The following is a 24,837-nucleotide window of genomic DNA, read 5'->3' as shown; positions in this document are numbered from 1 at the left end:
AGGCTTGCTATAAAAGATGCAGTAGTAGTATTATTGAGTTTAAAGCTGTGTATCTCTGTTTCCAAATAGTTTTAGGGATTGTTTTTTTTTTCTTCACGTGCATGAAATGATTAATGTGGAGCATAGACTGGAGCCACAGAGTAAGTGATGGATGAGCCTGTGCCCCTATGCCTAGAGGCATTCCCCCCCTTCCTCAGTGCTTGTGCGAACCCTCTGAGAAAGTTGACACATTTCAAAACATATATTTCTATAGAGAGAGACATTAAGCTTCTTGTGTGAAGGAAAAATGAACACTGTGCAGAAACTAATATAAAGGTGATAATGTCCTGCAAAACTAGAGTGATTGGTTTAATGGGTCTGTAAGGGAAGCAACAAACTCACAGATACGATGCTGCCAAAAAACACACACATCCACATCCACGGTCTGTACTCAACCAGCCTCCTACAAGATGTAATGTTTAGCTTCTGGCTCGACATGGCATCTCTTCACTGCTTTGATTTATTCCCACTTTTGTAAATCACTGTGGTATGCTACAGAAGATGCATTTTGAGTCTTGCTGTAGTTCACTGAGTAGCAGAACTGTTATCGCTGTGAGAGGCGAATTTCACTGGGATCGGGATGAGTGCCTTAGAATAAAAGGGGAAAAGAGGAGGGGGAAGACTGCTGAGGCTTGTTAGACTAGAATGAGACTGTATTTATGCTGAATGAATATCACTTTATTATAGCTGTGGCTGAAATCAAAATGGATAATAGGAAGAGGATGTGTAGAACTGTGCTTGGAGAAGTGCCATTTCATACATTGACAACAATATTCAGAGTGCACCCGTGATTCCTATCATTGTGTTTATAAGTCTGTGTGTGTGGCAGGGGGGGGGGGGCGTAATATAGTAAAGGAAAATAAACTTGCATCATAGATATGTCCAGTTGTTGTTTTATCACAGCTGCTGAATCAAATATTGGCAAACAAGATTTAGAATAGCATTATATCTTGTCATAGATATAAAGATGGTTGGACCTTACCAGCTGGATCAGGGCTAGCTAGAGAAATAACTCCACTTTCATGTGTGTGTTCTTCATTGAAGCTGAGGCTGCACTCTTGCGTATAGCGAAGTAAAAGGCTACTGCAATATGGTCCTGCCAGCTAGATAAGGCCCTGCAAAATATAGGGGACTGTCTAAACACATTTGCTGACTTTAGTGGACTGTAATAATGGGTAGTTAGCAATGACAACTGTTGTTCTTGGGTATGGAAGGAAACAGAACATTCCCTGGTCTCAGTCTACTCAGCTCAGTATTTGAACGATTTGTCTCTAACATTTAGTAAGCCCAGTTTCTGCTGTCTTCCCTTTTCTCTGTGCCCAGTTGCAGCCCAAAGTGTTGTAAATCTGTCAGGCTAGCCAGACGGAGCGTAAAACAGGCAGAGGCAGAAGTAGAATAGCAAAGTCTTATAGAAGGAAATTATCGAAACCAGGTTCAATCTGAGTCAAATTCAATCAATCCAACAGAGTCCAAATCATAGTCCATGGGCAAGGTCAACACAGTCCAGGGCCCAAACACAGTCAAGGCAATACACAAACACAACTGATTAGCTCACAGGAAATTGACGTTGCTATCAGCAGAGTAGCTGTGGTGCAGTTGTCTTAACTAGGCTGACCCCCGGTGCTGTTAATCAAGAGATCCTGAGTCAGCAGCTTTGCCTGTTGTTCTATGCATGCGGTTCCTTAATTCTTGCTGTCTCTTGGACCGATGCCTCTCCACAGCTGAGACTGGTCGTGCCTCCTCAACAAGCGCTGCCTCACCCGGCTCTAACTCATTTTCAACTCCTCGTGCGTCGGACCCACTCTCCTTTGCAACTTCTGGTCTTTGCCTTCCCTCCTCTGCTATAACCTCTGTTCCCTCCTTCAGCTCCTCCTTGGAGTCTTCCATCATGCCCATAATACAAGGCCTCTGTGTGTCTGAGGCAGGGTGCCAGATGCCACCCTCTCCTCACACATACCTCCTCCCCCTCTTACCCCTTTTCCCCAAGTGGCAGCACTGATTTCATGCACATGTGTGTGCGTGCACACACACACACCGTCACCGGCCTCCAACTTCTCCTTTGTGTCCTACTGGGCTGATTATGAAAGTGGGAAGAAGCAGAATTCATAATCAGCCCAGTGGTGCATGAGGAGGTGGTGGAGGGCACTCATGCCTCACACTGTGGCAGGGGTTGCTTGCAAAAAAGAGGAGAGAAGGAGGAGAGGTAAAGAGCTGCTTCTGTGGTGGGGTGTCAGGGGAAGGCAAGAAGTAGGTGAGGCATTTGAGGGCAGCAAGGGGCATCTTCCTGCCCTGCTGGCACCCCAGTAATCCACTGCTTGAGGCAACCACTTCAGATTGCCTGAAGGGAGGACCATGCCTGTTTGCACCGCAAACACCTGTTCTATCCACCAGGATCTTATTTTAACTCATGTGCTCATCTCTGCTCTAGCAGCTGATCAAGACTATGCCTTGCCTTTTAAGTTGTCACTACCCTGCTCAGCTCTCCCTGGTTCTGGCATTCAGCTGCATCCCTGGCCCACACTTGCCACATCCTGCTAGAAAGAATGGCTCAATTCAGATGAACAACACAATTGCAGCCCGTGTAGAGGGGCAATTAGAATGATCACCTCTCTCACATGCCACGATTGCATTGGCACATCCTTGAGTGATGTTGGGGTATGTTCACATCAGCAACCCCAACATTGTTGTGTGTAGGGCTATAATGGCCTTTGTTAATCTGAACTGGCCCAATATATTGATTATCAGAACAATAAACAATTGCAGCATATCCTCTGTATGCAAAGGCAACTGCTTTTGCACTATGTACTGAAGTAACCTCTTAAGAAGAGACTTGAAAGTAAAAAGGTCACCTGTGGGCCTCAGGAAACCAGCAAAATTGATGAATGTGTGCTGATTTTGTCAAGACTCTTGGTTGTGTTTGTGGCAGTGAAAATTCTCCCATTTCACTTTTTAAGAACCCAAGCCATGGTGTTTTAAAGATTCATTTACAATTTCCTAAGATGGTCTATAACTACACATGGGCAGCATGTAAGAATTCTCTTGTTTTAATTCAGAGAGGATACACAGTGTGTTTGTTGTATTTTAAAGAGAAATCAGACTGAACAGATGATAAGAAATGCTGAGCATTTGCAACCCCAATTGCTGTTAATAATTTTGTTAAAATAAGACCCTTTATCACATCCTCTGTCATATTGTCTATTGCAGTCATCAGTTTAAGAGATCACTCCCTGTGAAGTTGGTCTCTGTCTATAATAGTAACACACATTTCATTTTGGTGAGTGTGTATTGAAGTGGTACATGAAGAAAGTGCAGGGATAGTGGCTCTCTTGTAACTGGGCAATGCCTCTCTGCTATTCTAAATGTAGTGACAGAATCTAGATCAAAGCTTTAGCAGAAGGTCAAGGACCAAATTACAATAACCATCATTATGTATGCATTGCTCTTTAAGAATAAATTGTGACAGGGAACTAAAGCAACTGCCCCATATTGCTATCTCCATTCTCCATTGCAGAAATGATGGACAATATCTGGAAATTATTGGAGGAAAGGATGAAACATAACATATCTTGATTGGCAGGTCTCATCCGATATTCCTGGGTCCTAACACAGAGAAAATACAAGATCAGTACTGCAAGATTAATGAATTTCCAATTCAATGTGGAGGAAAATGAGCACAAAAGTAAAATACTCCCCTTGCCCCAGTTTTGCTGTCATGCCTGACTATGTTCATTAATTCTAAAGACTACCTAAATGCAAGAGGTATTTAGTTATAGTGGGAAGTGGGAAGACTATCGTTGATTGAGCCCAACAGTGTCAATTGAGAAGTCTGGCCATCACAAACTTGATTCATGGGCTGGAGACAATTAGTGTCCTGATAGGCTTGAGCCCAAGCCATCACAATGACAGCAGATACAGAGTGGTATTTAAGCAGCCGCTAAAAATTCCATTCACTTATTCCACAAGTGGTTACTCACATGCTCAGTCTCTCCTGCATGGGTGAGTGTTATGAGAGAAACATTAGAGTTCACCAAAGTATTAAACATGATTTAGCACATCTAAGCAGATATACATAAATGTCTTTCACATGCACCTAGTTCTACCTTATTAACTTTTTGGTTCAACTCTGGGGGGCATTCAAGGAAAGTCATGTTTCTACACAATCAGAACAATGAATCACCAGAGCTAAGGCCACAACCTCCTTACATCCATGTATTCTGAAGCAGTCTCATTGGGCTTGGTAGTACTACCATGAAGAAAATGGGTTGTGGTTTGCAGTATAAGTGTCTTAATGCAAAACTAAAGTAAAAATGTTGGGCTAAAGGAACAGGAACTGCTCAATTGTCATGTAGGGGTGTGCAAACCAGTACAAAATTGAGCCGGTTTGAACTCAAACCAGTTCTGTTTGAAGTTCTACCTCGGACTGAACGGGCCACTCAGGCTGGTTCGGGCCTGGTTTGAGGGCGGGGGGGCTTCCATAAGTGTAGCGGATAGTAAATCGAGTACTCAAATTTGGCCCTGGAAGTGGCTACCACAGCCACGGGGGGGTCATGCTGGCCTCCGCCCAAGTCTCCCGGGTGTTGTTGTTGTGTTGCCATTTTGGGCCTTCAGTGGCCCATCTGAAGCCTCTGTGCATGTGTAGAGGCAAATTTATTTTACCTTCACACATGCACACGGGCCATTTGCATAATGGTTAAGTAGTTTTGTGCACAACCCTATCACCATGCATATACTTCATATTTCTTTCATTGCAAGCAATTCTAAAGCATAAGCTCATTTCACCCTCCATAAGAGTTGGACTACCAGCCTAGGCAGTCTATGAACCAAGCCAATTTTTAATGAATTGCATGGCAGAGAATGCCAAGCAAAGTTTATAAAGCACGTGAGCAGTGAAGGGACAATATCCAAGAAGGATTGCTGGCCATGTGAGGTTTGTTTGTTTGTTTGTTTGTTTGTTTGTTTGTTTGTTTTTAACCCTGGTTAGTTTGGGGCTGGGTCAAATATGATAGTCAGGTCTGCAAACATTTTCCTTTCTCCAAAAAGGAAATGATGCTAACTATGCTGTAGATTGCTTACAGTAATATTATAGATAATTGAAGTGGATTATCTGGGCATGAAGTGGGCATGGAATGTGATAACTCTTAAAAATCTGAGGAGAAAAAGGAAAGCCTCACTTTCCAGCTCCCAGAAGTGCTGGAAAAAGTCCATTCAAGCACTAAGCTTAGATCCCATACATCTGGTGTACAACTGATGAACCCAATTTTGAAGACATTGATCCATTTCCACATGGCAGGATAGTTTGTTTGTTCGTTCATTCATTCATTCATTCGAGTTCTATACCGCCCTTCCAAAAATGGCTCAGGGCGGTTTACGCGAGAAATAATAAATAAATAAGATGGATCCCTGTCCCCAAAGGGCTCACAAACTAAAAAGAAACATAAGATAGATACCAGCAACAGTCACTGGAGGTACTGTGCTTGGGGTGGATAGGGCCAGTTACTCTCCCCCTGCTAAATAAAAGAAAATCACCATGTTAAAAGGTGCCTCTTTGCCAAGTTAGCAGTTGTGTAAATGATCATGGCAGAAAGCTGCATGTTCTCCAGTGCTTGAGTAGTTTCGGAAAGGCAAGAAATAAAAATTAGCCCCTTGATATACAGAAGAACAATGGGGGCTGAAGTGGCAAGGCAGGCAGTTAGAGTGCAGGTGGAGAAAGACTCAATTTGAATCCAACAGATTACAGCAAAGAGTGCATATTCAAGGGAAGAGGGATACATCCTAGTCCCCTCACAACCCTAGACAACTCTGCTGGACATGAGCTTCCAGATGCAATGTGTGCAGAAAAGAACTGCTTCTTTGCTGTGCAGCTCTTTTCTGCACACATTGCATCTGGAAGCTCATGTCCAGCAGAGTTGTCTAGGGTTGTGAGGGGACTAGTATGTATCCCTCTTCCCTTGAATCAGAATTTAGAACCACAGGTGACTCACTGTGACACCTTTAATGAGCTTTTTGCAGATAAAATATCTCAGATTTGAGCCAAACTGGATTCCACGGTTATGGCAGAGTCTGTTATGGAGGTATCCAACAACTCCTCTTGTATGGTTAGGTTGGATCAGTTTCAGTTTGTTACTTCCGAGGACATGGACAAGCTGCTTGGAGAAGTTCACCTTACCACCTGTCATCTCGATCCTTGCCCTACATGGCTTATACAATCTAGCAGGAAAGTTATTGGAGAGGGTCTTGTTAGTATCATTAATGCCTCTCTGAGGAAGGGCAGGATGCCTCCTTGTCTCAAAGAAGCAACTGTTAGATCACTTTTGAAGAAACCTCCATTGGATCCCTCAGAGCTAAGCAACTATAGGCCTGTCTCCAGTCTTCCATAGCTGGGCAAGGTGATTGAGAGGGTGGTGGCTTCTCAACTCATCACTCTTGGAAGAAGCAGATTATCTGGACCCCTTTCAAACTGGCTTTAGGGAGGCCTATGGAGTGGAGATTGCCTTGGTTGGCCTGATGTCTGATCTCCAATTAGGAATTGACAGGGAAAGAGTTACCCTGTTGGTCCTCTTGGATCTCTCGGCGGCTTTCGATACCATTGCTCATGGTATCCTTCTGGACTGCCTGAGGAGGTTGGGGGTAGGAGGCAGTGCTTTGCAGTAGTTCCACTCCTACTTATCTACTTGAGATGGTGTCGCTCGGAGATTGTTGCACTTCAAATTGAGTGCTACTGTATGCAGTTCCACAGGGCTTCATTCTATCTCCAATGTTTTTAAACATCTAAATGAAACTGCTGGGAACTATCATCAGGAGATTTGGAGCAGGGTGCTATCAATCTGCTGATGACACCCAGATTTATTTCTCCATATTAACTTCATCAGGAGATGGCTTAACGTCTCTAAATGCTTGCTTGGAATCGGTAATGGGCTGAATGAGGGAGAACAAACTGAAATTGAATCCAAACAAGACAGAAGTACTTCTTGTGGGAGGCCGGAACCTAGGAAATGTTTTAGATCTGCCTGTTCTGGATGGGGTTGCACTCCCCCTGAAAAATCAGGTACATAGCTTGGGAGTACTTCTGGACCCAAACGCATCCCTGATATCTCAGGCTGAGGCAGTGGCCAGGAGCACTTTTTATCAGCTTTGGCTGATATGCTAGCAACATCCATTTCTTGAGACAAATGACCTTAAAACAATGGTGTATATGCTGTTGACATCCAGGCTTGACTACTGCAATGTGCTCTATATTGGGCTACCTTTGTATGTAGTTCGTAAACTGCAACTGGTGCAGAATGAAGCAGCCAGGTTGGTCTCCAGGGCTACCGGTAGAGACCATATTACTCCTCTTTCAAAAGAACTACACTGGCTGCCAATTAGTTTCTGGGCAAAATACAAAGGGCTGCTTATTATAAAGCACTGAATGGTTGGGGTCCAGTATATTTAAGAGAGCACCTTCTTCTTCATGAACCCCATCTCTTATTATGGGGGAGGTCTGGTTGAGGTTGCCAGCAGTTTGCTTTGTGGCGACCCAAAACCAGGCCTTCTCTAGGGTTGCCCCAGAGCTCTAGAACACACTCCCAGATGACATCAGAATCTCCCCATCTCTGATTGCTTTTAAACAACTTTTGAAAATGAATACGAATACAATAAACATTTATATACCGCTTTTCAACAAAAGTTCCCAAAGTGGTTTACAAAAATATAAATAAATAAATAAATAAATAAATAAATAAATAAAGAAAGAAAGAAAGAAAGAAAGAAAGAAAGAAAGAAAGAAAGATGGCTCCCCAAAGGGCTCACAATTTAAAAAGAAACATAAGACAGACAATAGCAACCGCCACTGGAGGGATGCTGTGCTGGGGATGGATAGGGCCAGTTGCTCTCCTCCTGCTCAGTAAAGAGAATGACCACTTTAAAAAGGTGCCTCTTTGCTCAGTTAGCAGGGGACCTACCTGTTTTATCAGATATTTAGTTTATGATGTTTTAAAGTTTTTTAAAAGTTTTATTTATGGTAATTTTAATCTGTTTTATATATTTCTAGCTTTTCCTTGCTGTTTGCTATTTGTTTAAATTGTAAACTGCCCTGAAATTTTCTATAGCACGGTATATAAATGTGACAAGTAAGTAAGCAAGCAAGAAAGCAAGTAAATAATCTCAACAACTATTATATTAACTATTATATTAAATAAATCTTTGTAGCAAAATTTTTATTTTTATTTTAAAGCATTTTAATCCTGCTTTTCTGCTTTAACAAAAGTTAACAAAACTGAAAGTAAAAATATATGTAGAAGTCAATTGTGACACCAATATCAGTAAGACAATAATGAAAATATATTGTGAAACCTGCCTTGAAGATGATTGATTGTTTGCTGTTCGTATGAGTTTTCTGGTAAGGCACATACATAAATTTTCAGCGACTGGAGAATCTGTTCCACAATTTTAGTTTGATAGAAATTGTAGATTTTGTTATTAACTGGTCCATGATACTTTTAATATGTTACAGACATATAGTGTTAAATAAACATATTTTAGAAGAACCTCAAGTTTTCTTACCTTGTTACAGAAAAGCACCTGGATGCATTCATCTCTATAACAGTATTGTAGTATTGATATCATTGGTTTGTTGTATTATACAGAGAAACTCTTCAGACTAAAGAGTGACTAGCTAAAAATTCTGTTGCATTTTCAAAGTTGTTTATGTTTTCAGGGCTAGTCCACTAATGGCTAGGTAAGGGGTCCCTGAAGCAGCAGATCAGCAGAGACAGTGAATTGCCCTCTGGCTGCTTGCACTGGCCTATCACCTCCAGCCTTGCTAGCCATGTTGGCATCTGATGTTCCTAGGTGTGATTTCCTCTATGTTTCCAAGCTAGCATATATTTCATTAACTTTCCAGTATAATGCCAGGGCACAATGTTTATTTTCAAGCAACATCTACTGCTACTGCATTCAGTGTAGTTAAACACTGCTTTAAACTGGGAACTATAGAGTTCATTCAGCATGGAACAAGAGTGGCACCTAGTGGTCAGCCCAGTCAGCCAAAGTGAATGCCCCCCCCCCCCCCCCGCCCTCATGTCTGCATCTTCCGATCTCTTTTCTTGAGTGTGGAAGATCAGAAATGTTTTCTTTTCGGTGTGCTGCATTTATACACAAAACAAGACTTCAGACAGGGCTGTTTTCATTTGCATTGGTTTGGGGCCATAACATACTTGAGCATTTGTTGTGAAGGTCTTCCTTTAGGATGCTTCCTCATCTTAACATGGACTCCAGGGGCATTTCCAGATGGAGTTTTAGCTCGCTTCTCCTCCGGAATGGAGGGCATGTGCTCACATATCGGCCACATTTACCCCAAAGTCCCTGAAAGCTATCAGGGAGCACTCCAGACACAATTCGGGGTTTTCATTGCACGTTAGAGCACAGCCTTGATTTATTTCCGGGGTCTAAAAAATCCACTTTTTGCATCTTTTGGGGGGCAAATTCGAATGTGCAGTAAAGCCATAGTAAAGCCTGCTGGCTAGAAATTCTCCAGGCCTTTTGCTGCCCTCAGCACTGTTTCTGCCTGTTTCATCATTATACTCCACTTGCTGCCCATTCCAGATCACTGTCCATTCCTTCCTTCTTCCTTCCTACATTCTTGCCCATTTCTTCTTCTTTGCTGCCTTCATGCTTTTCTTTCCTGTCTAAGTTTACACTGTGCAGGTCCACTGCACTCAGCTAAGGATTCACCAAGGCCCAGTAAAGCCAGGATCTGATCAGGGCCAAGCCAGACAATACTTTAATTGTATTTTTATCCTACTTTCCAGTAGGCTTATGAGATCACCTGGCATTCTATGTGTGTGTGTCTGTCCGTGTGTGTCGTCCCGCCCCCCACATCAACTTTGCAACATCTGGACCAATATGAACCAAACCAGGTACAGTTGTAGGGACACTTCAATGGCATAGTTTGTGATGATGTCATCCACCCCAATCTAAGATGGCGGACACATAAACTTTTGAGGCGCAAATGGGCTAAATTGTGAACCGCCTAATCGATTTGAACCAAATTTGCTACAGCTATAGTGACACATAGGGATGCCCAAACAGTGTGGTGTGTGATGATGTCATCCATTTCAATTCAAGATGGCAGCCGTGTGATCACAAGTGCACTAACCTGAAGACTGTCTAACCGATTTGAATCAAATTTGGTATAGTTGTACTGAATGACACACAGAGACTCCTCAATTGTGTAGTTTGTAATGATGTCATCCACCCCGATCCAGGATGGTGGCCGCATGAACATTTGAGGTGTAAGAGATCTAACTTGTGGACCTTTGTTTGAACCAAATTTAGTCCAGTTGTAGAGACAATGAAAGGAAAGTAGACTGCTTAGTTCTTACTAGAACAACTTGTTGAATACTTGGAGCTGGCCACATTTCTTTCTTTACAAAAAGCCATGTAGATTAGAACTGTGTGGTTCAACCACCCCCACACCTGCCATTTGAAAAACCACTCGCTTTAAGCTATTTGCCCCAGTTTTTTTAATTAGCAATTTAAATTTCACCTACTGATTTAATTTTTTCTACACTTTGTTGCTGTAGTTAGACAATAGAGCTGGAGTATAACCTTTATATTAGGATCTAGGACAGTGTTTTTCATTGTAAGGCCCTGGGGCCAGTGGCAGCCCCCATCCATCCTGACTAATTGTTTATTGGGCCTGTGTGAAGCTTCTGCTAAAGCTGAATACTCTGCACAGTCCCCCTGGCACCAAGCAAAGATGAGCATTCTCACCATGCAATGCTGCGCTGTGCCCAAAGCTGGGGCACTCCTTTAAGGGAAAGAGCCCTCCTGAGCCCCTGTACCATCTTGGAAGGCATGCACAGAGTGCTGGGAAGCACAGCCCTTTCCCCACAGAGCTCTTAAGGGAGGACTCTCTTAAAGGGCCATCCCAGCACTGAGAAAAGCACAGTACTGTGCAGAGGTCAGTGGGAAAGGACTCTCTCATTTTTTGCCAAAGTGGCCTCTATTTGAAAAATAGAGAAGATAACTGACCTAGGAGATATATCAATACTTGTGTTTAGGCAGCCCATGTACCTTTAGGACCGTATGCTCTTTTTATACCATCCTATGACTATTTAGTCAGAATAAAATCCCATTGTGTTCAATAGAGCTGACTTGCAGGTAAGTGTGCAGAGCATGTGTAAAATTAATGGCAACAGTGATAGGTAAAGTATAACATTAATGGGTTCTCTCTCTCTGTCTCTCACTCAGCTGCTTTTTACGATCCAATGTAAGATGGAGGAGCAGCCAGCTGCAATTCAGAAGCCACACAACCTCCTGAAAATGGATTGTGTGGGTGATAGAAATGTTGGGCAGAGGATTGGGAAGTGATCATGTACCAGAAGCAATCCTGGTCTGTTGGCGTGGACAGCTGACATTGATAATCTGATATTTGATAAAGGATGGAGGAGGGAAGATTGCTTCTGGCACACAATCACTTTCTGATCCTCTGTCCAATATTACCACCATCCACACAATCCATTTTTGAGTGTGCACGGCTCCTGAATCCCAGCTGGCTGTTCTTCCACCTTACTTTGGATTGTGAGAACCAGCCCATACTCTGGATAGATACAAGAACCCTGAAAGAGAGTAAATAGTGAAGTGCCTGGAACTGAGGTGCAAGTTGTAAAATTCCAAGGGGCAGTTTCTTCAAAACTACTCCACTCCTTGCTCCAGAATGTGGTTAATCCAGTCAGTGGCTGGCATCCTGACTACTACAGCATAGTCTAACATCAGTGCACATGCAATGAACCTCCGGACTTTATAGCCTTAAAACTTTACCACATTGTCACTTTCTGATTTTGATATAAACTGAAATCAATCATATGAGCCCAATGCTGCCTATTTTAGCAGACGACCGTTGGACTGTTTACAAGGGGAGTTACTTTAAGGCAACAACATAAATGAGGAAATAGCCCTTGGTTATCTAGGGGCTCTTTTTATTTCACTTTACTTGCTTCAACATCTATTTTACTTCTAGATTGTATTCAAGCATCCAAGGCAGAAGTTAATTAATGTACTATCTTATGGTGTCTAATTGTTCACAATCTAAAAGTCATTATAGACTTGGTTCTCAAATGTTTTGGAGGATTTTTAATACACCAGGGGGCTGGTTTGTTTTACCAGTGAGAATTTGCTGTTAACGATCCAAGCAATATATGGCTTTGCCTGTGTAGGGGCAATGGCTGAAAGGGAGGAGGATTAACTTGCTGAAACTGCTTCAGCGACGCTCAGATTTTTGTCTTTATTGAAAACTGTGTTTGATCCTCCAGACTGTCTTCGTGTACTTTTATTGAATATTCCAGTACTACAAAACAGTATCTTGCCATTCATTTGCACTCAGCAGTGAACAGCAAGGGAGAAAACAAAAACAGGCAAAAATCATAAGGAAATCCTTGAAACCCATCATTAGTTATACAGTACCACCGAGAGGGGAACATTTTTCTCTGCTGTGCTGAACACTTGCACAAATGGCCTGCCAAAATCACTTCCCTTGCCAGCAGGGCCCCTCTGACAATCATTGCTAGGAAATGTTCAAAGAAGTTACATGTATTTTTAGCTCCACTATGTCTGGCAGCTGGAATGCTAGCTTGTGACATTTCAATTGCTTGCTTCATTTTATGTTGTTAGAATGCCACCGAAAGGCCTGATAAGGCACAGTACTGAGTACTTGAAACTCTTACTATAGTCAGATTAAATTAAGGATATGGAGCACATGCACAATTGCAGTTGCAGAGGTGCTCACCGTGTTCAGATTGAAATCTATGACAGCAGAATTACCTTGGAAGATCAGTCAATATGTCTCACATCAGAGGCATACTAAGGTCTTGGAGACACTTGCAGTGCTATGGCTCGGATCCAACAAACTGCACAACTAGTTTCACAAAGCCAAGTGCTTCTCAAACAGCAGTCCCCCACCCCACCATGCCACAGGGCAAAGGTCTCTTGAAGCTGATGGGTTTCAAAAGCTCTCCATGTGATATGGCATGGGCAGGGGTTCCCAAATATGCTTGGCAGCTCATCACTGGAGGCAAGGCCATTATTTAATCGGGCAAGATCCTCGCCCTTCTCCCAGGCCTCGCAAAGGGCAGGGAAAATTCCTAGACCTCGAGCTGACTTCAGAAAGCCTCAAAAAGCAATGAAACATTTTGCTTATTCCAAAATCAGTGCAAGGTCTGGGAGGCTCCCTTGCCCTTCTTTGGTGTCAATGGAAGGTTTGGAGATCTCACTGAACTTATGCTGAGCCTCTGAGAGGCTCAGCATAACAGGAAAGAGCTCCCACTCATCCTACCTAAATCAGAGCCAATAAGAAAGGCAGAGACTTGCCCCCACAGTTGTACTGGGCTTCAAAGGTGTGATATTACAGTGCGGGCCATGCCCCTCCCAACTGGGGAATGGGCAGAGGTAAAGTTGAACAGAGATTTTAACTGGCCACCAAGTGCTACCAAGGGCAGGTAACCCCTGGGCATGGAGGTTTGCTGTTGGAAGGAAACACTATACATAGCCAAGCCCTTGAGTACACCTAAAGTAGCTCCTTGAACACTGATCTTTATTTATTTATTTATTTAAATGGTGAGTGTTACATAAGATCCAGGATGATTTCTTTTGTTTAGCCCATTATGGGAAGATTTTTTTAAACTTTATTTTTGGCAATAGGAAATTCTTTCTTTTATTCACACACAGACACAGAGGGATGGGGCCATAGCTCAGTAGTACAGTATCTGCTTTGCATGCAGAAGGTCCCAGACTCAATCCCTGGCATCTCCAGCTAGGGCTGGGAGGGATTGCTGCCTGAAATTTTGGAGAAGCTGTTGCCAGTCAGTGTTCAGTGTAGACAATACTGACCTAGATGGTGCAATACCTTGACTCAGTAGAAGACAGCTTCCTATGTTCCACATAGTATGGAACCCATTCTCCAAAGCCAGTGACACATGCATTGTAAGGGTGTGCACAGAACCGCAAGCTGTGGTCCAGCACTGGTGTGGGAGGTTCCTTTAAGGGCAGGGGAGGACTTACCCCTCCTGCCACTTCCCCCCTCCAGCGCACGTATTCTCTTTAGTAATTGGGGCGGCAGGATACCTCCCTGCTGCCCCTTCCCCCGCTTGACTGCAAAAGGCTGCAAAAAGCCTTTTGTGCATGCGCAAGTCACGTGCGCGTTTCACGTCTCTGCGACGCGTGCACACGGCCACACACACACACACGCACGCACGCCACGGAGACGTGAAGTGCACTGCAGCTGCAATCCTTCCTTTTAATCCAAAGCAAGAGAAGAGAAATTCTCAAACATAAGACACAAACATAAACATACATAACATAAACATAAACAAACAAACATCTCAAACATAAGCACAAGAGAAAAGAAAATCTCAAACATAAACAGGTAAGAGCTACAACATAAGGCCTCACAATCAGAAATCCAGAGGCCCGAGTGCCTGAAACCAAATTTCTTTCCCAAAACAGAACTCCTCTGTTTTAGCACCCAATTTAAATCATAGCATTAATAGCATTAATCATAGCATTCATTCATTCATTAATTGACTAGCATTATTAATCATAGCATTAATAAATTAATAGCACCCAATTTAAATCATGTTTAAAAAATCGTCCATTTTCTGTGATGCATGCCGTAGTTCCACCTCAAAATTAATACAGCAGCAGAGCAGACATTTAAACCTGCGGCGGGGGGATCTAAGGACTGCTACTGCTGCTTCTGCGACTGAGTGCTTGGCGTGCGCGCACTGTGGGCGCAGCTTTGAGCCACCGCCGGACGGGAAAGCAAGTCTCTTGGGGTGGGGGCGCACGAACGCACGTGCTTGCTTGCCGAGGCGGCCGCCCGAGCGCGACTGACACCCCCCCCAGTCCCCCCCGCCGGCCCGGCACACGGATGCACGTGGTGGTTGTTTGCCGCGGCGGCCGCCCACGGCGCGACTGACCCGCTCCGCCCCCCCCCCCCGCGGCCGGCCCGACACACGGACGCACCACGTGGTGGTTGTTTGTCGCGGCAGCTGCCCGCGGCGCGACTGAGGAAGGATTAGGAATGGAAAATTAAAAGGCCCGCGCGGCGGTGGATGGGCTGGGCTAGTGGGGGGGGGGGCGGGCTGTGACTGTGTGTGTCATCTGATTGATGATGATGATGCGACGATGTGGAGTCGTCGGACGACTGGACGTGATGACGTCAGGGGAGGACGTGATGACGCATACACGCAGCCACGCACGCTTCCGCTCTGGCTTTTGGCTTTTTTCATTTGGCTGCTGAAAAAAGCCAAAAATAAGCCAAGAAACCAAACGGTTTTTACTGAGCCAAGTGCCTTGAAAAAAACCCAGTTGGAAAAACCGTAAGTGCGGCTGGCCCTTTTCTGTCGCGCGCCTTTCCCACGTCGCCCTCCGCCCGCCCCCCTTCGTGGTGCGCGTGCGCACGAAGACTCTGGGCGTCCCGTGGCTCGTTTTGTCCGTCAAGCCCCCCCGCCCTGCCCGGAGGAACCCCCACACTCCGCTTCCTGTTCCCACTTCCCTCTCGTCCTCCTGTCCCAGCGCCGTAGTCAGGCTTGGCTTAATACCAGCCGAACAGATGAAACTCCCCGGGGCTGCGCCTATCCGGTCCTCCGCTTCTCCGTGTCAGTCAGGCTCCCTCGCGTCGCGTTGCCTTTAACTGCAGCTTGATCTCGGGCCACGAGCAGCCCTTCGAGGTTCAGTCAGTGCTTCCAGGCTGTGGAGGGCGTCACGCCCTGCTGCCCACGCTGTTGAAGACACCACCCGTTGGACGTCTCTCTCCCAGCCTCTCACCCTTTGCTCCCTGGCTGCTGCTAGTCAAAGGCCAGGCAGCTCCGCGCCTCTGGATTCTGTGGGGCAAGCTGGAGCTGCCCTTTTAGCGCCGCAGCGCCTAATGCTTTTATTGAAGCTGGCTTAAGTCAGGTCTTAAAGTGAGTTCAGGAGCATCCCTGCACAACCAGCATTCTTCATGCTCACCTGTCACACCACACCAGGGTCCCTATTCCACCCTGGGGCCCAGTGGGACCAGGCCTCAGTAATGGAGCTCCCTGGCCCCAGACACCCAAGGAGGCAAACACAGCCTACTGGCCAGTTCAGTAGGTCAGAAGAGGAAGGGAGGTGCTGTGTGACTTGCGATGCTCCGGCTGGGCAACAGTTTGGCCTCCATAGGTACCATCTCCCCTGAAACCTTTGGAAAAGATCTCTCCCGTCAGAGCAAGATAAAAGGCCTTAAGAAAGCAAAATGGGACTTGGGGATGAGTTAACCAAATGGGAGGAGGATGGAATATAGAAAGCTGTCTTATAGTGTGTCAGACCTTTGGTCCATCTAGGTTAGTATTTGTCTACACCAGGCCTGCTCAATTTAGGCCCCCCAGCTGCTTTTGGACTACAACTCCCATAATCCCCAGCAGTGTTCCCTCTAACAGGGATTCCCAGATATGGTTGACTACAACTCCCAGAATCCCCAACTGCTATGGCTTTTGTTTGGGGATTGTGGGAGTTGTAGTCAACAACATCTGGGGATTCCTGTTAGAGGGAACACTGATCCCCCAGCCATAGAAGTCAGTAGCCAAGGATTATGGAAGTTGTAGGCCAGCATCTGCAGGAGGGCCGAAGTTGAGCAGGCCTGGTCTACGCTGACTGTAGGGGTGTGCATGGACTGTGGTTCAGTGACATGGGGAGGGAAGCAGGAGCTTTGAGAAAGAGCAGAGCAGGTCCCAGCTTCCTACTGGGGCAGTGCTTGGCCCAAGTACCCCCACGTGGCATCAGCACACACATGGTGTCCACGCATGCCATTTGCATGGTCAGCATGGTGTTGACCATGCAAATGGTGCATGCGTGGATGATTGCTGGTGACACGCAGGAGTACTTGGCCCAAGTGCCATCCACAGAACCTGCTCTCCTCTTTCTTAAAGCTCTTGTTCCCCTCCCTGGGGTGCTAAACCGGTACTCGAACTGTGGTTCATGCACTAGTCACACCTGACTAGTAGTGGCTCTCCAGGGTAGGGATGTGCATGATACTGGAACAGTCCCGCATGGGGCAGCAGCATATCTCCTTACTGCCCCCGGTCACATCGGGCTGAAAGTTCCTGGTGTGTGTGTGCACTGGGCGCTTCCGATCCGATATGCATCGGTGCGGCAAGGAGCTATGCTGCTGCCCTGCTGAGGACCGTTTTAAGCACAGTGCCGGTGGGGGAAACATGATGGGGGTGGGGGTAAGAGCACCCTCCCTGATCCTTAAACGAGCCCTTGCCCCATGTTTATACCGGTTTGAACGCTGGTTCCCGAACCAGTTCAGCATTCTAGGGATAGCACACCGAACTGGTTCACACACATCCCTACTCCAGGATCTTCCCAGCTCTACCTGGAGATGACAGGCATTGAACCTGGGATCTTCTCCATACAAAGCATGTGCTCTGCCACTAAACTATAGTCTTCCCTTAAAAAAAAAAAAGTGAACGCAAGGATGCCAGGATTAAGAGATCACATAGGGCATCACATTGTTGTAGAACACATGCAGGAGTTGGAGGAGGAGAGCAGTGTTCCCTCTAACAGGGACCCCCAGATGTTGTTGGTTGGCGATTATGGGAGTTGTAGTTAACAACATCTGGGAATTGCTGTTAGAGGGAACACTGGAGGGGAGGTGTGCTTTCTTGCCAGAACTGGACCTGTGGGAACTAGAAGAAACTAGCTGATGGTGGTGGTGTTGTGTGTTTTTTTTTAGTGGGAAAGAAACTTTGTGACCAATGGCTGCCTCGAGACGAGTGACTACTTTCCGTCTACCACCTCTTCCAACAATTGGAGAGATTATTAAATTATTTAAGCTTAGAGCTGAAAAACAGCTGTCCCAGAATTTTCTTCTGGACCTGAGACTTTCAGGTTGGCTGTTTTTCTATGTCATCTATCAGTGTTTATTAAAGGTATACTGTATTTACCCGAATCCAAGACCAAGTTCTTTGATGTTAGAAATTGGGGGGGTCATCTTAAATTCAGAGTCTTCTTCCTTTTGGGTAAAAGTAGATTTAACCCAACTTGTATTTAACCCAACTTGATTTAACCCAACGTGTATTTAACCTCTATTTTTTAAGAGGCTCATCTTAAATTCAGTGTTATCTGGTATTTGGGGAAATACGATGCAGACGTTTAGCTATGCTAAAATTATTTATATTTGCTTAGCATTTTTCCTTAATATGGTACGTATTTGTTTAAATTGAATGAATTGCTTTTGAAGTTTTAATTTGAATGTTGTAAAGGAGTTCTATTCCTCAATTATGTTTATGCTTACAGTACAAAATGTTTTTACATGATTTGGGAGCATATGTTTAAGAACAGATGAAGTGCAGCTAGGTCATCATCTAACTAGTTCTGTGTATGGCATGGTTGGCATTATGGCACAGCTGCAACATGTGGTAACGGGTGGTAATGGGTGTGCACAGGTTCAGTGGCAAGCGGAGGGGAGCAGAGAGTGAAAGGTTTAAGAAAGACCTGCCCTCCGCTGCCCCATGCAGCTTACTGCTGGGGCAGTATGCATCCGGGGTACCTGTGCACAGCACCAGCATGCACATGGTGTTCTTGTGTGCACGGGTGCCATTTGCATGGTCAGCAACACCGTGCTGACCACACAAATGGCATCTGCACATGCATGGATTCCATGTGTGTCCTGATGCCACATGCAAGTACTTGAGACACACACAGCCCCAACAAGAAGCTGCATGGGATGGCAAAGAGCAGGTAAGGGCCTGCTCTCCTCTTTCTTAAAGCTCCCGCTCACTGCTCCCCTCCACGTGGCGCCGAACCTGTGCTCAGACCTTGGTCCGTGCACGTACTTACACATGCAGCAGGAGTTTGTGGCTTCTTGCACAAGAGCATGATTACTTTTGACCTTGGCTATAGCCTAGAATAAGGCCTTTGCTGCTCTGGATTGGCTTGGTAGTCCATGCTGCCAGTCTGAAGCCATTTTATAAGTTCATGAACTATTGTGCTCCACTGCATGATGACTGATGTTTCCCCCACAGTTTTTTTTTTTACAAATAAAAGCAGCCTTCTATAATTCCCAAGTGAGTCATAAATTCAATTTTAAGCAATTATAGGTTTGCATTGAATCCAGATTTTATTTTGATCTAGTTATTTTTAAAAGATAAATGTACAGATGAAATGTTAAACAATTCTGATTTAAATAAATTACTATTTTTTAGATGGTTTTTCTTCCCTGCTCTTAGCCTAGCTGACTAAGGAACCACTTAATTACAGTGGCACATCTAACTCGATGGCAGTGGCACTCCTTAATCCCAAAATCCCCAGACAGATGTAAATACGAGAGAGAGAGATTTTTACTCTGTTTTTTAGGTACAAAGGCTTCACAAGATGGCTTGCAAGGGTGGGTAAATAAAATAAATAAAATAGAATAGAATAAAATACAATTTAAATACCTTACCAGAAATTAAAACAACTCCGTAGCAAAACACGGACTTAAACAAAAAAATTAAGTCAGCAGCATTTTTTTAAAAGCAGATGATGACATTGAGTATTTAAAAAGGAGGTTTGATGGAGTTGCCCTCCTCCTTCACTAAAGTTAGTGTCTGTTCCTGCTACAGTTCTTTTCAGAGACAGCTTCTTGTTGGCAGGTAGAATCCTGGCAGGAAAGGGACTTGATGGGGTTACCTCTTCCCTCATTGAAGACAGTGCCTGCCATCCAGACTAACATTATGTGCTTCAGAAACTGTTCTGTGTCTTCAATATGGGAGGGATAATTGTTGCCAATATCCTCATTTCTCTGTGCCTCCTGAAAATATGTCCTTGAGCATTGTGCAGCTTGCGGACATATTTTTAGGAAGCACAATGAGCAGCAGAGGGGCAGGGGAGATTGATGGAAATTGCCTCTCCTCCATTGTGCGCATGGAATGTTCTGTGTGCACAGTGACAGTGTTAGTCTGACTGTCAGGCGGTAGCAGCTCTGGCTGCTCCTGCCATGCAGTTTCCCCCAGAAACAGCTGTGTTGATGACTGTTCGATGGCCTCTTTTACTACATATAGATCTCTTTCAGCCCTGATAGTTGTGGTTCATTATAGAAGCTAGAAGTGGCACTTGAGACCTTTTACATGCAAGGCATGTCAGCCATGACCCTTCCCGTGACTCTTATGCACTTGGATATCAGAACTGCTGCTCTTTGTCTTGGTTATTTCCCCATGCCTTAAAATTCTCGTAGTACATGTTTTCTCAGCTATTAAATATGAAACACAGTGGTGTCTTGTTGATTTAAACTTTCTTATTTCCATTTTATAATTCTTCTCTGTGAATATCTATAGTTACATCACGGTATTTCTTCTAATGTTGTTTTGACATAGCTAGCTGATTGACTTCCCCAGCAATCTGCTTAATTTTGTCTAACAGACTGCAAAAGCAGGGTCTTGGCTTAAATGAGAAATTGCTTATAACTTGGAATAGGGTTTACTCCCTTTTAAACTTGTCTTCTAGTGATGCTTTCATGGCTGCATATGAAAACGAATCCTAACTTTCAGTTTTAAAGAAGTTCATAATTTTATATTTACGTATGATAAAGACTGAATTCTCTCTTGATAGATAGACAGACAGATAGATAAGATCTCTTTGGTTAGTTTTTTCTATACAGTATTTTCTCTGGTTTATTAAACTTGTTGATGTCACTGTTGATGTCTGTCCTGAAATGAATTTGCTGTAAAAACTGCTTCCTTTAATGAGCTCTCAGCCCTTGCAGAAGAAAAGCCATGCTTTGTGTTTTCTGTATTTCAGATAAAATAGTGAGAAATGCTGGCAACCTGAAAGGTGCCCATGTATGTGAGGTGGGCCCTGGGCCAGGAGGAATCACAAGATCCATTCTGAATTCTGGTGTGGCAGAACTCGTCTTAGTTGAGAAAGATCCTCGGTTTATTCCAGGGCTGCAGGTATCTAAAGCATTTCTGAAGAGTTCCATCTATTAGAAGTAATTTTGCAAATTAGATCCCTTTTTAAAATGTTATTTGAGAAAAGTTGTCTATCCTGTTTAAAGCTACCTTTCAATTCACAGCTATTATGGCCTTGTGGACTGGCTCTTGGACGACATCCTTATTAACTATTGTCCATGTGTAATAGTTGTGGGAAAGTCCTGATGAGTTAATTATCTGTAAAATGAGAATATTGCATTATTGATATTGTTGTGACAAAAAAAAGATTACAAAGCATTTCATACAACAAAAGTGGTATGTGTCAGGCTAAACTGGATACTGTATATCTACAGTGTGGATTTCACAGCTTTTCATGCTGCATTACTTCTGTGTGACCCAAGTTCTTATTCACAGCATGACAATCTTGCCTTTCAATTAGAGGTTTAAATCTTCAGTATGGCAGGGATGAGAACATGCTAAATATAGGGATGTCCACAAAATGGATTTTGCATTCTGCTTTGAGCTCAAAATGAAATGCAAAATGGCTGATATGTTTCACCTTAGTGGTCAAGCTAGCTGTTTTGACGAAACAACTCAAAATGTTTTTGAGAGTTCTGGACGTAAGGAACAATGGGTAAACTCAGAACACCCCATTGTTCCCCCTGGGTAGCTCCTAGGGACACCAAAGTCCCTATGGGGGTTTGGGGGAGAGGTCAGAATTTTATTTTATTTTTTATCGCCCATTTGTACATTTTTTTGTGGGTTGGATGGTAGGTAGCACCCATCAAGCCCTACCACACAACCCATTTGGTATCCCTAGGAGCGACACATGGGGAACAATGGGGTGTTTTGAGTTTATCCATTGTTTTCTATGGCCAGAATAAGCTGCACTCATAGAGTGCACACAACTTGCAATGCATTTTGCAGTCCTGACTTGAAAAGCACTGCAGAAGCACACAGTAAAGGGGAATCTGTCCCTCCCAATAGGGATGTGCACGAACCTGTTTGGAGGCCCTTTTACACTGGGGGGCTTGAAATTTGAAGGCGGGGGGCGTGTCTCACTTTAAGGGGGTGGAGGGTGCTCTTACCCCTCCCTCTGCTTTTCCTCTGCCAGTGCCCAGTATTTTACATGCCCTATGGGGCAGCAGCATACTTCCCTGCTGCCCCGTTTGCACTCTGGCTGGAAGTGGCCGGAAATAGCTGGTGCACGTGAGCCCACTGGGCATGCACACGTCACACTCATGCACGTTGGGCAGGCGCTCGTGACATGTGCGCTTGCGTGTCGAGTGGGCACATGCACGCCAGTTACTTCCGGCCGAAGAGCAAATTGGGCAGCAGGGAAGTACGCTACCACCCCGTGTAAAACCTGTAAAACACCAGTCCCTGGCGGGGGCGGGGGGAACGGAGGGATGGTTAAGTGCACCCTCCCCCACCCTTAAAGTGAGCCCCGCCATCAAGCCACCTGCACCTGGTTCCATGCACATTCCTACCTCCCAATACAGAACACAGATATCAAGTACAGTCCAAAAAAGAATCACTGACCCAGAATCCACTGTCAGCCAAAGTGCCTGCACTGCAGTAACTAGGAATGTGCCCAAATCATTTCGGCACCTCATTACAGAGGCACCGAAACAATCCGAGTTGCTGTAGCTGAATTATTTTGTCAGGGGGCAAGCGGTAGCTTTAAAGGGAGGCATGCAGGTTTTACCTGCCCTGCCACCACCCCACCATGTTGCTGTCTGTTCTAAAAAGTGGCACGGCTGTGGTGCTGCTCCCAGCAGCCTGTATGTGGCATTGGTACACACATGGCTGCTGCTGTGCGTGGGCTGCTGGGAGCAGCACTGTAGCTGCACTGCTTTTTAGAACCACGGAGGGTGGGGAGAGGAGCAGTAAAGACCTGCATACTTCCTTTTAAAGCTACCACTCTCCACCCCCTGTGGCTGCATGAAACTCTTCGTGCACATCCCTAGCAGTAACATCATTGGCACAAGTTGCTTTCTCACACACAATTATGACTCCTTATGTTCCTAACATTGCAACAGCTGCCACAGCACCATCCTTAGCAGCAAGGATAGCCATACACTCTAGAGCAATTTCAGCCACATTTTGACTGAGTACACCTTGCGGTGCAGATTGCAGAGCAGACCAGAGCAGTAAGTGAAGCACAAGTTAATCTCAGGGCCGGAAATGGCCTCTATCTCACAAACAAAACAAACCACAACTCAAAAGAAGGTACCCAAGTTCTGCCTTTGTCAGTCTGAGATCCAGCAAAACCAATTAGTTATAGTAGCAATAGCTCAGCGTATTATGCTCAATGTTGAGAAAAGAAAACCACAAAATCAAACCTCCTTTCTCCTCTCCTGATGTATCCTCTTCAAGGGCCCTCTCTGCCTCCCAGTCCCTTTGAATACATTTTTAAAATTTCCGCCTTTTGTGTTCCGTTCTACCCTACAACCACAGATAACGAGACTGGATGACCGATTAAGGTGAGTGGGAAGTTGAGGAACAGCCCTTGCAGGTTTGTGGCCCTTGGGCTGGGATCTGCCCCTACTCGGAGGCTGGCTGGGCTCACCACTCAGTGTTTTGTAGCCTTGGTCGGGTGGGGCCGGCTGGCCTCCCCTCAGTGGGGATAAATCGCACGGTTGTGGTGATGTCCGGACCTGGAACTAGGCTGAATCAACACTCTACCCTTCACCCTGTTCCGGGTAGTCCTCTTTCTGAGGCTGATCCACATGGGGGATACTCGCACTCTATTAAGTATGTTCCTCGTTGCAGGTTATTTGTAAATTTAACAGTGGCCCTGGTTCTTCCAATTTATTCATGTCCTGTCGTTATTGGGGCCTGGGTATGCAAATGCTCTTTTACCTGGGAGGAAGTCCCACTGAACTCGGTAGAGCTTATTTCTGAGCTGAACATGTATTGAATTGCTCTGTTCATAAAACTTCTATTTTGTCCACCCAGGAACTACCAGTTGCTAGAATGGTGAAGCACTTAGATAATTAGGCTGGACAGTATTTTCCTCAGAATGCACAACGATGAAACATGATTTCAGTGTTGGGCAAATATTCATTCCAGTGAAAGCTGTGCACATGAGCACAATTTCATTGTTGAGAATGGTGGATCTGAGTCACTGTTCTATGTGAGCAATGATCTTTCATAACAGCAATTAACATACTCTTGAAAGGCTGTTCAGTGTTGTGGAGATGGTGTCATTTGATAATGATGAATGAGAACAGTTTTTAGCTATTGTTAACAAATTGGGAAGAGATGCATGGTAGCACCCACAGGAAGTTTAAAGGGATTTCAAAATTCAAAATCTCTCAGTTCAGAATTTCACTTTCGGCTTTGCTTTTTTAAAAAACAAATTAAAAATGCTTTTTCATTCTGTTTGGGTGTGTTCATATAGTGCAGGTGCAAGAGGACTGTTCAGAAAAACTCGGTCATTTTGCCATGGATCATGCCTTTTACCATTTATATGCTGATGATGAAGCACTTTGAAAATTCTTATACATAATCTCTTATTCTTATACATAATCCTTACAACAACCTGTAAGGGCTGATCAATCTTCTACATAAAAGGATACTGTACGAAACTATCTTTCCCTTCAAAATGGTCTGTTGTATTTACAGCTCTTTTTCATGATATCTTTTCTCTCCTATTTTGGAAGAAATGGTTCATTTCAGATGGCATGTTTCCTGATCTCTGAAACATGTTTTGAGAAACTTGCATGCACTTCCTCACTCACTTGTGCATGGATTCTCTTTCTGTATTTTGCCATGATGTCCAAATTGGGACTGTGGACACCAACTCAGGGTGGTTTCACAATCGTATCCTGTAGGCCTGCTTTAAATCATGGTTTGTAATCGTGACTACTGAGCAACACTGCTT

General features: G+C 44.6%; 1 protein-coding gene across 5 annotated transcripts in view; it reads left to right on the top strand.

The window, feature by feature from the left end:
* Positions 1-15,219: 15,219 nt before the first annotated feature.
* The window catches only part of TFB1M (transcription factor B1, mitochondrial), a 55,039-nt gene continuing 45,421 nt past the window's right edge, over positions 15,220-24,837 (top strand). The window contains exons 1-3 of one of the 5 annotated variants that reach the window (XM_053293581.1): positions 15,220-15,395; positions 17,774-17,928; positions 20,818-20,969. In XM_053293581.1, coding sequence (XP_053149556.1) covers positions 17,796-17,928; positions 20,818-20,969 — 285 coding nt within the window. In that variant the 5' untranslated portion in view covers positions 15,220-15,395; positions 17,774-17,795. Of the gene's footprint in view, positions 15,396-15,476; positions 15,981-16,054; positions 16,219-17,773; positions 17,929-20,817; positions 20,970-24,837 lie in introns of those variants that run through there. The other 4 variants (XM_053293591.1, XM_053293573.1, XM_053293598.1 and 1 more) reach the window with 4 other exon arrangements.

Source organism: Hemicordylus capensis, chromosome 1, assembly GCF_027244095.1.
Source record: "Hemicordylus capensis ecotype Gifberg chromosome 1, rHemCap1.1.pri, whole genome shotgun sequence".
Classification (NCBI taxonomy): Eukaryota; Metazoa; Chordata; class Lepidosauria; order Squamata; family Cordylidae; genus Hemicordylus; species Hemicordylus capensis.
Note: the sequence above shows the minus strand (reverse complement) of the source record. Positions and strands in the feature narration are given on the sequence as shown.